The sequence below is a fragment of the Solanum pennellii genome, chromosome 2 (genome assembly GCF_001406875.1).
Source record: "Solanum pennellii chromosome 2, SPENNV200".
In the NCBI taxonomy this organism is placed as follows: Eukaryota; Viridiplantae; Streptophyta; class Magnoliopsida; order Solanales; family Solanaceae; genus Solanum; species Solanum pennellii.
In genome coordinates, this window is record NC_028638.1 from 54,196,071 (window position 1) to 54,210,864 (window position 14,794).

Sequence of the window (14,794 nt, forward strand, 5' to 3'; positions counted from 1 at the left end):
TGCTAAACGGGGAACAGCCTTGGGGACTAGGCTGTTGTACTGAATTCTCTAGTCATTTGCTTGCCCATGCAAGTGCAAGAATGAGAGATGAAGCTCAACATTGTAATACCCTACAGCATATGGGCGGGTACATTGCCAGTCACTCTGAAGCAAAATAAAATAGATAACAACATGGAAAGCGCTTAACCAGCCTTGGAGTAAGTATTGCAATTCCGTCAAACCAACAGCTACCTGACCAGCCAATTGGCATGATTTTTTCACGAAGAAACTAGTAGTTACAATCACATTACTCAATTTTCACAAAGACAAGTTGTCGGAGAGTCCAGGAAGCAGATGAATAAGCCCGACCCGATCAATGTTACCCTTGCGTTCGCTAAGCAAACTGGACAGTACGTTAATTAATTTTATCCCCAGGTCCCTCTCCATCTCTTTTTTTGTCATTTATCTTTTTCCATGCAAAGAATTTATATACTCCCTCTAAATAAACCGTTTTAGGGAAATTTTGGTCATTTTAATTGAGAAGGGCCCTATTATCAATTAACTAAATACCAATTTCAACTATTTATTTAATTTTTTTTTTTAAAAAAAAGAGCCTTCTTAATGAGCTAGTACCAAGCAAAATGGTAAACTGTTTATGTTTCGACAGGTAATTTCTTACGTGAAGAACGTGATCATCCACCTTTTGTGCATTCACAACATTGTGATTGACACTGGTGAAGAAGGTGATCGCCCAAAGACACTGCATTCACAACATTGTTTGTAATGATCAGAGACGTGGTAGACCACGTTGAACAACGGCTATGGAAACAGAATTCCTACATCTGGTTGATACTTGATAGAATATTCGGGCGGATCATGTGCCAATGTGGAGTTGTTATGACGGGCTTGATGATGCTGTAGAGGGATCCACTGTTGTTACCGTATCGCATAGCTATTTCACTGACCATAACCAAGTGGTGCATTTTGGTACAAGTTAAACTGCTTCCATTGATTAAAAAAAATGCAAATTACAATCGTTTCTAATCATTTTGGCAAGAGATTGACGTCTAAGTCCGACATTTTTCACATTCGGCTACCAGGTGTTGCAACAAATTATTGGATTTGGTAATCAAGTAAAAGGGCATGGACAGATCTGCAATTTTATATTGGCTATGTTATCAATTGAAAATAACTGAAACAGGAACATATAAACCTCAAATTCTAGAGACATCTCTAATAAAAAGCACAGCGAATTATAAAATTACCTTTTCATATCCGGAAAACTAAGTTAAAGGAGAATTTATGTAGCTCCTAGATTATGCTAACATAACATAGAGGAATATCTAGAGTACTCCAGTATATCACGAACAATTATATTTCATTAAGATGTTGATTAGAAGTGCCTCACGAAACCTATATTCTCAACTTCCCCCAAAACTTGAGCTTCACATAAAACATTAGCAGCAAGACCTCCAACTATGAACCACAATTGCTGATTAGGCACGTCGACCTTCTAAGTTCCCACACTCGATTAAATGATTTTGCACTTAAGAACTCCCAGATTCATTCCCTGAATCCACGACAGTTGGCTGAGGGTTCTTGTAATCACTGATCTGTTCACTGTACCGTTTCTTATCTGCCTTGGCCATGGCCTCAAAGGGTTCTTTCTCCTCAGCTGAGAAACCATTAACACAGTAAGTGAGCCAATAATATAATTGAAGAAAATGAAAACACAAAACAGACAGCAACAAACATGAGCATTGAATCAACCGCCCTTGAAAATATAATAATGAAGCAAATAAGATAAATACCAGAATGCCACAAAAATAACCAACCTGACAGCTTATTCCATCTCTCTCCAAGAACCCTCCCTACTTCAGTGAAAGCAATTCCAGGATTACTTTTCTTCACATTCTACAATAAACGGAAGGGAAGTGAATGGAATGTTACAACCATGATGAGTCTTGAAATGTATCTCAAAGCAAGAAAACACACCAACTCACAAAAAGAAGCAGGCTAATACGGTAACAGCAGGTGGGTGTAATTTCCAACAAACCAGAAAAATTATAATAAACTTTTGTTAAATTTATACATCTTGGGCCTAACTGACACCCATCATAAGGAGCCTCCCATCTCATTAATCACCAATTTAGTCCCTATTTTTTCTTCCACCGAGTACCCTACTCTGTAAGGCCACTAAGTCTCTCAGGCAACCCTGCACTAGGAATAAGCCCTTTACACTGGTAGAACAGAAGGCTGTCTAGACATGTCATTGTCCTCAAGGAAATGAATCTACCACCCAGAATGCCTCTAATTGGATGAAATGCCCATGAAAGGTACCAGTTCAAGGAACTCAATTATTTCAGGATTTATATCATAAATAAAGGGATTCTAATATGGGATTATGGACTCCTTCATTAAAGGAAATGGGATTATGGGCCCTGGCACTTTTAAGTCTGCTACAGATTCATCAGCTTGATGATGGACTAAATTTTGTAGTAGTTAATAATACGATCATGCATGGATCAGTTGTTTTGAGTAGCCCAGACTCTAAATACATTCTGTAAGAAAAGCTAGACTTAGATAACTGCATTGGGTACCTATTTTTATTCATCTGATGTGGAATGAAGACTTGTTTCCTTCAAAATGAACATTATATGTTTCAATAATTCTCAGAACAAAAACCTGGCATACAGACCACAGAACGCGGGAGAAGTCATTGGTTTTCTAAGAAGGAAATCATGTAACAGAGCACCTACCTCCCTTTCACTCTGCGAGAAGTACATGAAAGCACTAATTGCCCTCTTCGGAGCATTTGGATCCTTCTTCTTTTTCTGTTTTTTCTTCTTCGATCCATCATCATCTGCCTTTTTCCTGCTTGTAGATGGCTTTGACACAGTACCCTCCTTTTTAGGCTTCTTCTTTGCAGGTTTCTGAATCCACCATACATGAATGTCAGCTCATATTTTTCCAATTTGTAAATAAGAACTTGAAAATATATAAACGTGAAAGGGCAATTATACCTCCTCCTCACCACCACTACCACTGGCATCAGACTCATCCCCTCCAGAATCATCAGTAGGAGACCCTCCATCATCCTTATCGATGACAAAATCTTCGTCCTGGAAAGGTTATGAATGTCAGACAGCATTTCAAGAATTTCCAACAACACAAAGGGTAAGCAAAGATACTAGAATCCAACAAGATACTCTGACAATGACTTAGAGAGACATCCATGGAGTCGAAGATGATGAAATGACAAATAGGCATGTTTACCTCTTCATCACTGTCATCCCCGCCCGCTTCATTCTTAATACGCTCAAGATGTGGATCAACAGCATCATCGTCATCATCGGGCAAAACAGGAACACCTTCTGTAGCCCGAGCTTCATTAAGGTTCATTATTTTCAAACCCTTTCCGCTGCATTACTCAATGATTGTGTCAGAAAGACTAAGCAGACTTGTTAAACCGAGATTGAGCGAGAAGAAGGCTTGAAAGTAAAGCTAACCTGATGAAATCAAAAAGATTGTGGTACTCATTTCTCTGGATATTCCGGAAAAGATGTTCTTGTTCAGTTTTCAGTCTGATGAGAAGATCAAAGTAATGCATGTTGGCCGTGCCCGCAGCGTGCCTCTCAAATTCCACATAATCAATCTAATTGCATCATACAATAGGTCAGTTTTTCAAGAATGAAGATGTATCTCACAAGATTTTGAGCTTTACAAAAACTTGAATTTACCTCCTCATGCAGTATAAGTGTTGGAGGTTTAGGTAAAAAGAAGAAGCTTTTCTCAAGAGGATAGAGGAGTCCATCTTCAGCCTTCAATGAGGACTTCACCGCATACCCATCTTGACTACTACGGAACTTCCCTGGTTTAGTAACTTTGGAACCAGACAAGCCGCGTAAAATTTGAGTAAAGATATCATGGATAAGACCCTGGTTCATAAGTAAAATTATTATTAAATGCTAATAATTAATTAACAACACCAAACACGTGAATACAATGAACTTGCATTTCTTTTCTTTTTTTGACAAACAATGAACTTGCGTTTCTATTTTCACAGTTGATGCAAATCCAAATGACTATAAACACAAAAAAAATATTACTTTGTAACCCATTAGCAGCCTCTCCTTGTATTTTGTATTTAGAAGGTCTTCGCTTAAAGCCAGCGAAAGGTCTACCACATTGTCCGTCTCAAACTGGTAAGACAGAAGCAGCAGGTTAGTACCAGAACAGAATGTACGTCATTATTTAATATGTGCATCAAATCAATACCTGCAATACAATGTGCGGATACAAAGTTTGGCCCTTCCTAATTGGAGGATCAAGAGTGATAACTACCAAAGTGTGTGGTTGGTTATGCTGCAAAGCAGAGAAGTCATTTCAATTATACAATGCTTAGAAGTTCAATGAAGACAATTTCAGAAAGCTTCATGAAGGAATTAAAAAGGGTAGGCATAACTAAAACATTGAACATAGAAATAACCTTCGGCAACAAAAAAATACGGACTACGCTGCTGTACTGAATTTTAAAGTCATTGGCTTGCCCTTGCAAGCGCAAGAATGAGAGATGAAGCTCCACATTATAACGACCCCTGCAGCATATGGACACATATCAATCACTCTGAAGCAAAAAACAGATAACAATGATACTGAACATGAAAAACAGTTAACCAACCTTGGAGTAAGTATGGCAATACCGTCAAATGTGACAACAGCTTCCTCACCTCCGGCACCAACATCAGCCATTGACATAATTTTATCACGAAAAACCTAATATGTACAAATCATATTACTCAGTTATTACCAAGAATAGTTATCGTGTCAAAGAAGGGATTAAATGATATCTCCACTAATGAATTCAAGAAATTGAATTGATACGCCTTTTGCTTACTTGAGCAGGAGGTCGGTTTTCATCACCAACAAATTGAGTGTTTGAATTAGGGATATGAAAGCTGATTTCCATCAGTGAGTCTTTCTGAAATCAATGAAAGTGGCTTACTGAGAATAGAGTGGCTTTCAAGAATTAGTCAAGAAGTGTCATTCAAGTAAAAATGATTGTAATGCCAGCAAATCAGTAACACATCAATGTCAAATGAAAAAAAAAAACTCATCAGCAATCATTGAGGACAACAAGTAACCTCATTAGCCCCAGTTGTATCATCTACATGGAACTCCAACATGACATCATTTTTTCCTTGAAGCTGTGTTTGAGAAACGTCTGCCAGTGATATCTCAAATGCTTGCTTATTACCAACAAGAAAAGCGAGCATATTTGCTGCAGAAGGTGGAGCAGAGTCAAAACAAGTATGTGTGCACATTCCAAATAAAATAGATGTTTCAAGAGAAGATCATGTTCACATGTGTATACCAAAAGAAGAAAAAGCAAAGAGAATATCAAACAAAAAGAAAGAAGTATAAGGTGGGAACAAATAAATTGCATTATCGTGCCCACACTTAAAATTTCACATATGAATTGCCAAACTAGAACCTGTTTAAAGCCAAACTAGAACCTGTTTAAAGTAGGGTAAATAACTCATGGAATAGATAAGTTGGTGATTACTAGTAGTCTAACAACAGAAGTAGAAAGATGGGATCCCAGAGGGGGGGGGGGGGCTCTTCACCTTTTTGCCTTTATTTTCAATATGTCCTCCTCCTAACCTGCAACTTACTTTCTTATGTCTATTATAACCCCTTTGAAGATTGTATAAAACCAATGATGTCATCAACAGTTCCCCATGTAGACAGAAGAAATACTAAGATAAAAGCTCCCTTCGGTATTTAAATCTTGACTCCATATATGATCCATTGCAAGACTATTAAACGCATTATGTGCAGTGTGAACTTTCATATTCAAACCACTTGCATTCAGCCACTTAAGTTGAAGACATTAAAAACCAATTATTTGTAAAAATTAAGGTTATTTCAATTACAACTCATTTACAGAAAAAGAAAAAACACGTATGTCAAGCATAAGAAAATCAAGGGAGCCAGTGTACTAAAGCAGAAAGCACATATCCCAACCATTTAGATCGACTTCTCCCCAATTTTTTCCACTAATTGATAGCTGCTTTTCCTCCGGAGATATCCCACAAGAACTCTGGAAATAGGTGGTCAAACTCGCAACATCCTGCGAATAGGTAAATACACAAGCAAGGGACATCAAAAACTGACAACACAAGATAATAATGCAAGAATTTGTTCCTATCCAACAGGTTCTCCAGCTATTACATACATTGCACAGATTCAGAGGTATAAATTAGTACAAAGAAGTTAGAGATTGTCAGTTTCTACCAGTAACATATGAAGAAAATCACTTTTCTTTGGCTTCAACAAACTCAGAACTTTGCCTTTTGGCTTCAATTAACTCAGAACTTAATCTTTGGCTTCAATAAACTTAGAACATTGCTCTCCCCTTGTTCCTGTTTTCCTCTCAGCCTAAAACTATAGTAGTCGAACTGTGACACTAACACTTCCAGTAGCCAGTTCCAAAGTAGCTGTGTTAGGGATCCAAAACACCCATAATACTTATTTTTTATTATTTGGTTTTTTATCTAGTATCCAGTACATGCATTGGGGCCCAATTACACCCGGATTTGACCTGGGAAATTCACATTGAACTCCCTAACAAAAGCAACTCCGTAATCATTTGAGCCCGAGACCTATGGTAAAAGATGATGGAGTACTTAACACTCCACCACACCCTTGTTGGTCACACCTAAATTCAATTAAGTCACCAGTCAACCTGTAAGATTCCTGGTTTTCCTTTAATTGAACTATTCTTTGGTTTCTAATTACGATGTACTAAGTAACCTAGTACCAAAATTTCCAAATTATTATGGCTAATTGTCTGTGTCTCTCTCCATTGATTGAGCTGTTTCAATTCCACTACATCAGCAATGAAATAGTTCATGAAGCTGATAAACTAAAACTTGCTAAAAGCAAAATAGAGACTCACCTGGTCACGGAAACCGGTAAATTTGTAGTAAAGACCATCCTTAATCCGCACACCCAGCTGATTACTTCGAGGAACTTTCATCCAAGTAAGGCCCACTATATCATCCTTGTCAACTTCCACAGCCTTACCACCACCTTGTTTCTTCCATAATATACCTCCAGACTGAACCTTGAGCTGTCCTGTATTCTGCATTCTCAGAAATTATTTTTATATAAAATATCATCATCATTAACATATATGCAAGACATGTACCTTGAATATAAAATCTTTCTACCAAGGTAACATGCACTCTCCCTTGTGTGTATCTTACAAATTCTTCTGTTTTTTCCTTTTCTTTTATTCAAATAGGCCCAAAACAGATGGAAATATCCCATGAAGACACTTAATTAGAGTTAAAAACTAATAAAAGCACTAAACAAACAGAGCACAATACATCACATTACAATAAAATCATCCATTCATAAGGTAGGGTTCAACAACGTCCAAGAAATTTGTCAATTCATATTGCTAGGGTTCAATCACGTTCAAGAAATTCATTAATTCATAGTGCTAGGTTCAATCACGTTCAAGAAACTCATCAATTCATAGTGCTAAGGTTCAAACACCAAGAAATTCATCAATTCATACTGCTAGGGTTCAGTCACGTTCAAGAAACACATCAATTCATACTGCAAGGGTTCAGTCACGTTCAAGAAATTCATCAATTCATACTGCTAGGGTTCAGTCACGTTCAAGAAATTCATCAATTCATATTGCTAGTGTTCAATCACGTTCAAGAAATTCATCAATTAATAGGGCTAGGGTTTCAAGAGTCCATCTAAACAACAAAAACGACGAGATTATAACAAATTGGAAAGATTTAGGGTTTAAAAAGAAACTGTTACAACGATACTAGTATAAACAAGATTTAGGGTTTTAAGCATGCACCTAAGAAGAAGAAGAAAAACACATGCAAAAGGTCATTTGAAAGTAGGAATCAAGTAACGAAGAGAACAAAAAGAAAACAAGAATCAAGAAGAGAGTAAGAACAACTTACGGTGCCTCCACGGCCGCCGAGAGAGATGTTGTTGAACTGATGACCGTCCGTCATTGCTTCGTATGTAAAAACACACTGCTGTAAGCGAGAAGGACTAGGGAAAATGGTTGCATACTTCACTTATATATAGAGAGATCCGCAAGCATCAACGTCCTCCCGCGCGAAACACATTACGCGGTTTAGGACTTTTCGACCCGACCCGGAACCGACTATTTATAATGTGCACGATAATTTTTTTTTTGATTTATTTGTAAGATTTATATTATTGCTGTAGTAGTAAATTTGTCATCCCAATTTTTTTCAGAACGTTATTTTTCAAATTTAGTTCATTCATATGAATAATCTTTGCTTGTGGAAATTACTATGTCCAAATCGTAGTATTTAAAAATTTGAATGAATTATCAATTTACAATAGGTCGTTTGGTAGAGTGTATAAGAATAATGCAAAATAGGGTATATTAGTAATGCTTGCATTATTAATACTTGCATTAGTTATGCAATCATTATTTTTTATACACTGTTTGGTTTGATGTATTAGAAAAAACAAATCTTGCATAATTTATATTTAAAAAGTGTATGTTTACAAAAATACCCTTTACACTTTATTTATTTTTACACTTCCTTTGCAACAAGGTTCTTTGTTAAAACATCAAAAAAGATTTCTTTGCTAAAACATTTTTTATTCCTATTCTTCTTCTTTTTCTACTATAAAATTAAAAAAATTGTTACTACATTAAAATAAGATTTAAAAAGAACAAGAAGAAGAAGATGTCAAACATCTTCACAATTTTGCCACCATACGTCCAAAAGATCAACTTATTCATACTAGACAACTCAAATAGAGGAAGTAATGTCCTCTTATTTATATTTTTTTATTTGTTGATATATCAAACTCTTGTATACGATCCATTGTCTTTTTCTTAAAAAGGAAAAACGAAAAAGAGAAAGGCTGCATGGTCTTCTGGTAACTTTTTGTGACAATTCCATTTTGATTACGATTACCATTGCACTTAAACTTTACAAAGGAGATTTTTNATCCTTTAACCAATATCTATAACCTCGATAAGGTGAAAGAAATCCTTTTCCATTCGTATATCCTCCGTCACACAAATAATAGTTACCTATAATATAAACATATAATTTAGTTACTTGCTGAAACACTATCTCCACAAGAATAATATATTCAATACCTGATAATGGTTGAAGATCCATAATAACACCTATATTTGCCATAAAAATATGAATGAATACATACAAAGCTTTTAAACAAGTATCTATGTATATAAATTCCTAATTTTCAACCACATAAAGAGTGAAATAGATGAGCTCAAAGCATATTAAAAAATGAGCTAAACCTAAATTTCATCTTAAATTGTGAAAGAGATGTTGAAAAATACATATTTTAATGAAAGACAAGACTACTAACCTTATGAAGATGAGGAAACAATGTTTGATTGAGCAAAAGGAAGAAAAATCTTCTCTTGAATTTTCTTTGACAAAGTACAGAGAATTTGAAAGAGAAGATGAAACAAGTACTATGGAAAATGTTTTTTTAAAGGGTTTTGAGGGTACTTTTGTAATTACATAATCTAATACAAGTGTTAAAATGTTATGATTACTAATACCTAGAATTTCTTGGTATTAGTAATACACAACTTAATACACAATATTGTGTATAACTAATGCTTGTATTAGTTATATATAACAAAAACAAACAAGGTATTACTAATATGCATATCTAATGCATGTATTATTTTTCCTAACACACTTTACCAAACGATACCTAAATGTAGTCTTGGTTTCACAAGTTCTATTTTTACTATTAACCATCTAAAAAAAGAAGAAATCATCCTAAATTAACCCATTCTCCATTGAATTATGAGCCACGAGTAAATTTGCACCAAAAAATATCTTATTTAGCTACTACTATTGTTCAGTAATCTGTTGAGTATATTTATATTTTCATAATAACGATGACTAAATGAAGCTCTCTATTTTATATCCACTTAACTACGTCTCGTTAATCATTTACCTGCGTTAGGCAAATTATTGCGTAAAAAGACACTCATATCTTTCCCCCTTTTTGTTAAGTAGAAAAGTTGTTTCAAAATCCGTGTCTAAAAGTAGTTCTCTTTTGCTTCCAACGATCATACTACGTACTCCCATATAACATCTTTGACTAAGATTTATAACATATGATGTAAATATTTCGAAATGCCAAGGTTAGACATTTTTATTTGTATTCGTAGTAATAGAGTTCAGTAATTTCAAATTTTAGGTTTTTTCACAAATGATGAATAATTTTGCTCACTGCCTTGCTCCAAAAGCTGGAAAAGAAAATCAACAGGAAGCACATCAGGAATGTCAAACAGGACCAAGAGAGAATTGTCAACTGCCAATACATTTTATATAGCACATATTCTTCACTAATTTCTCCTGTCATCACAGAAAGAGTATACCAAGAATCTGCAAATTGTCACTTGCAATAATCATCATTACAGGTTTTTGATAGAGCAATAAGTTAAACTTAGACATGTTCTGCTTCTCTGCCAAAAAATAAGCACTGATCACTGACATCCGGCATAAAATTCTTCTTTCTTTTATTCAATTTAGAGATTTCTTGTGTTCCCAACACATTGTGCAAGGAGCTAATTCACAAACTTCTCGGAAAATAAATTATACATGGGAAGAAGTTGGATGATAAGTTAGTTGAATCTATTAAAGTCTTCAATGAACATCCAAAGGAAGTTAGACCAAAATGCTCATATAAGGGCTTCATCAAGATGTTCTGTAGTAGTTGAAAGTTGAAACTGCAGTACCTTTTCTTAACAATTGAATTCTAATTTCAGAGCTTTCAGCCAGCATGCTACTCATAGATACAGGTGCTGTATCAACTCAGATCTTACAAAACAACGCTTCAGAAAATATCAAAATTGTTTTCGCTTGTTGGAAAAGAACTTGTCTCTCTTTGCCCAAACATACAGAAGGAAAATAAGAACTCCAGCAGACATAGAAACTGACGCCCAGGGAAATGGTGGGTCCTTGAAACAGACTAGTGATGCTTCCAGCTCTTGAGAAGCATGATAAACAAGAGAATGAATGGCATATATGTCATGATCTGATGCCCTCAGGTAATACAAAGCCATTTCAAAGTCAAAGTGTGAGACTGCTGAAACTGCTTTGTCTAGCTTGTACTTGAACAAGTTCCACCTTTGCATGAACTCAGTAAGCTGATTATGCTTAAGAAGCTTCCTCTCCCCACCATGTGCAGAAATGGATTCAAGAACTTCAAGAGCACTAGAAATACTGAAGTTTAGCGATGTCAACAATACATTTCTCCTAGCAGCATCCTTCTGCACAAATGACAATGAAGAAACCTCCGAAAACGGGCCAAATGGTGTTTGCCCGACACTCCACGTATAGTCTACTAGAGTACTGTTGTGTCTTGGGCTCCAGACTAAATGTGTTGGTGAGACTCCCCACATGCTCTGTAAGATGGAACCTACAATGGGCCTCTCTAATTCACGAGTCTGGGTAAACACATGACGCCCATTACAGCTATAATCACTCACAGTCTGTGTACTCTTTGTCCTGACTGCTATAACCATATCCTTAAAGGCCACAGACTGATGATAACGATCAAGCATCAGAATTGAACTGACATCCAAATCAAAAACATAAACCGGAAGTATCCTTCCACCAAAGTCCTCCTCAGGAACCTTAGCAATCCGCCTAAACTCAGCAGCCGATTCAGACAATGTCTGGTGTAAACGCTTAGAGTCCAGGTATTCACTGACAATCAGTGTATAGTTATCAAACAGGTACCTAGAAGTATATGAGGTAGCTGCCCTTGAAATGGCAAACGAACAGATAGGGCACTCTGCTAAATTCACGTCATACTTCTTAAATCTCAAAGATTGATCTCCAAACAACAATCCATTCTCATTTATTTCATCCATAAAATTCCTCTCTATCAGCTTCCAGTCTAACCCAACGCTATCCTTATTATCCGAAGAACCATATATGTGTATAAACTCAACAATCAAAGAATTCTCAAACGGGATAGGGATACGCAAAGAGGGCACGAGAAGAACCTGATAAGCACTCCAAACCAGTGAGGCCAAATCGGAAAGCAGAGCCTTTTGGGACTTGGGTCGGCCGTGCAATGTAGCAAATGGATGAAACTCGCCACGAGGAAGTACACCATCGCCGGACAACGCCGGGCCATAATCAACCGGACCGGCCCCCAAATCAATCCACAAATATCTCTCTTTTCCGGTCCACACAGTGCCCAAACACTTGGTGAAAGCAGGGGATGGATCGCCAGGCGTATAGCTATAAGCGTAGGGTTTCGACTGGGAGCCCAAATTGAGAATATATATGTAAATCCCACTAATGGGTTTCTCTTTTTCAAAATCTTGTTTGATGATTTCATCAACTATGGAGTGAGGGACAGAGGCAAGCACGGATCTGAAAGAGGAAGGTACAGTGGCGAGATGGGTCTTGAGGGTTTCAGAAAGACGTGAAGAGAGAGAGGAAGGAGAAAGAGTCACATCAAGATGAAGTGAATGGGATATAGAGAGGTGATGAGATGGTTGAAAAGAGAAAGGGGTGATGACGTGGAACTGATCGGAAGAAATTGCCGATGTGAGAAATGAAGAAAGCTGAGATTTGGCAGAAGAAGAGAAGTTGCTACCAACAAGCTTGACGGTGATGGGGACGGAAACTTGTAGGTTGAGGAGAGAAGAAGGGATGGGTGGGTGATGTATGGAGGGTTGAGAGAGATGCTTCTTGAGAGAAGAAGGAAGAGAGAGGAATGAATCGTTTGTGGCTGTCGGGTCAACCCGAGATTGTTGGTTGAGGAAGGAGTCTAGTCCCAGGATTGGGGCGGCGGTGGTGGTGGTGGCGGTGACGAAGAGTTGAAGGAGGAGGAGGAGAACGCCGGCGACGCCGGTGATCGGAGGCATTTCGGAGTTTTGGGAATCCGGGGGGATAGGGTTTGGGGGTTTGGGCAAAATATGATGTTGGTTCAGTTGACGGAATTGGAAGTGGAGGACTGAGGGCACCAGCTGCGGAAGCTAGTCAATTACTTGATTATTATTTTTAATTTATTTTGGAACGGAAAAAACATGATCCCTTTATAAAATAGTCAAAAGGTAAATGTTTGTAGAAAAATACGTGGTTATTTTTTTTCAAAAAAAAATGTGTCCCAACTTTGATAGACAAGTAAATTATTATATTGAAAATGTTTATATAATTTAAGGCTATAGGAAAGGTGTGTTGTTGGGTGAAAGTAGAAGTGTGCAAAAATTGAATTGATCCAATTAATAAATGTTGTTGGTTTATTATTATTGTGTTAGCAAATTTTTAATGGTTTTGTTAATAAAAATTATCTAGTTATCGATTCGATATTAATTTTTAGTATTGGGTTATTGGTAAATCGATAATCCATTAAGATAATAGTAACTTACTAGTTACTGCTTTATCCATACATGAATATTAAATATTAATTTCAATACATTACTTGTTTGCTCATTAGCTTTAAATTCACGCTTTACATTAATTTTGAGTTCACAATTTCACGTTATACAAAACATCAAAACCTAAAATATGAACCATATTCTCTCAATCTATCTTCGTATTGCACATATATAGTTTTTTCATGTTAGTTATTATTGTTTTGATTTTATGAGTGTTTTGTAAAATTGCATTATTGTCTTGTCGTGTCAAATTACTAGAGAGGTCATGTATTCATTTAAGAAAAAGTTGTGTGGATAACCAAACATATGCTAATTAATTAACTAACATAGCTATAGTTTAAATCAATTACAGCTAACGTCTTAATTTTATTTGTAATTATACCGTCTTTCTCCTCTTTTTTACATATACAAATACTAATTATATATACATATACACAATTATATGAGAGATATACTAGCTTCTACCCACTCTCTGCTCCTCTCTAGCTCGCCTCTCTCTTTCCTCTCACAATCTCGCCTGCTTCTCTCCTCCATTTTTAAATCTTGCTCGTCTTTCTCCTTCGTTTTTTTAGTTTCGCTCGTCATATATAAAAATACATGTGTATACCGATTACATATATACAATTATCTACTATACGTCTCTCTCCACTATTTACCCTCTCTCGCTCGCCTCTCTCCCTCCTCTCCCGATCTCGCTCGCCTTTCTTATCCTTCTCCCAATTTCGCTCACTAGATATACAAATACATATGTATAACAGTCAGATATATACAATTATTTGACAAATATACTTATACACTTCGTTAGATCTACATATACAATTCGCCTCTCTCATTATTTGCTCCCTGTCACTCACCTTTTTCCTTCATCTCCCAATCTCGCACACATCTCTCCTCTCTCTAACCTTGTACTATTCTTTCAAAAAGTCACTCAATTTTAATTTAAAACTCAAAAGTCCTCAACTATCTACTTTTCTCTCTAAAGTCCATCAAATTGGAGATAAAATTATAAGATAGGAAAATTTCTACTAACAAGATAAATATGAAATCATAGTAAATTTCAGTTAACAAATCAATTGAATTATTAATAGAAATAGAAAAATTCACATTAATATGCTATACTATGTTAAAATATTTGCTAGTTTTGCATTACTTGTTCGAAAAAAAGACATATTGTAGCATTACTTGTTTTCAAAGAAAAAAAGTTACGTATTATTTTAAGGAAAAATTACATAAATTAATATATTTTTAAAAAATAATTACTAATTTTAACAATATTTTTTGTTTATTATCATTTATAGCAATATTGTAATAAATTTGTAATATGTATTAAAAGTGAAT

The 14,794-nt window shown here is 36.0% G+C and overlaps 2 protein-coding genes across 2 annotated transcripts; both read right to left on the reverse strand.

Moving 5' to 3' along the window:
* Positions 1 to 1,187: 1,187 nt before the first annotated feature.
* Positions 1,188 to 8,129, reverse strand: LOC107011198 (FACT complex subunit SSRP1). The gene is made up of 16 exons (XM_015210599.2): positions 7,977 to 8,129; positions 6,941 to 7,126; positions 6,007 to 6,112; positions 5,124 to 5,260; positions 4,877 to 4,960; positions 4,661 to 4,755; positions 4,469 to 4,577; positions 4,258 to 4,344; positions 4,089 to 4,181; positions 3,720 to 3,917; positions 3,489 to 3,634; positions 3,256 to 3,400; positions 3,003 to 3,101; positions 2,739 to 2,912; positions 1,815 to 1,893; positions 1,188 to 1,654 (listed from the first exon to the last, which is right to left on the reverse strand). Exons 1-16 carry the CDS (start codon positions 8,028 to 8,030, stop codon positions 1,527 to 1,529), a joined length of 1,920 nt encoding a protein of 639 aa, XP_015066085.1. The 5' UTR covers positions 8,031 to 8,129; the 3' UTR covers positions 1,188 to 1,526.
* A 2,229-nt stretch (positions 8,130 to 10,358) lies between these two features.
* LOC107011732 lies at positions 10,359 to 13,079 on the reverse strand. Its single transcript, XM_015211346.2, has one exon. The coding sequence runs from the start codon at positions 12,941 to 12,943 to the stop codon at positions 10,904 to 10,906; it is 2,040 nt and encodes a 679-aa protein (XP_015066832.1). The 5' UTR covers positions 12,944 to 13,079; the 3' UTR covers positions 10,359 to 10,903.
* Positions 13,080 to 14,794: the final 1,715 nt, after the last annotated feature.

Excerpts from the sequence above, each read along its gene's own strand:
- LOC107011198 (XM_015210599.2), bottom strand. The coding sequence starts at position 8,030 with ATGACGGACGGTCATCAGTTCAACAACATCTCTCTCGGCGGCCGTGGA. Across the intron at positions 4,578-4,660 it reads ATTGCCATACTTACTCCAAG|GGGTCGTTATAATGTGGAGC; the intron begins GTTGGTTAACTG and ends CATATGCTGCAG. Across the intron at positions 2,913-3,002 it reads GTAGTGGTGGTGAGGAGGAG|AAACCTGCAAAGAAGAAGCC; the intron begins GTATAATTGCCC and ends TGGTGGATTCAG.
- LOC107011732 (XM_015211346.2), bottom strand. The coding sequence starts at position 12,943 with ATGCCTCCGATCACCGGCGTCGCCGGCGTTCTCCTCCTCCTCCTTCAA.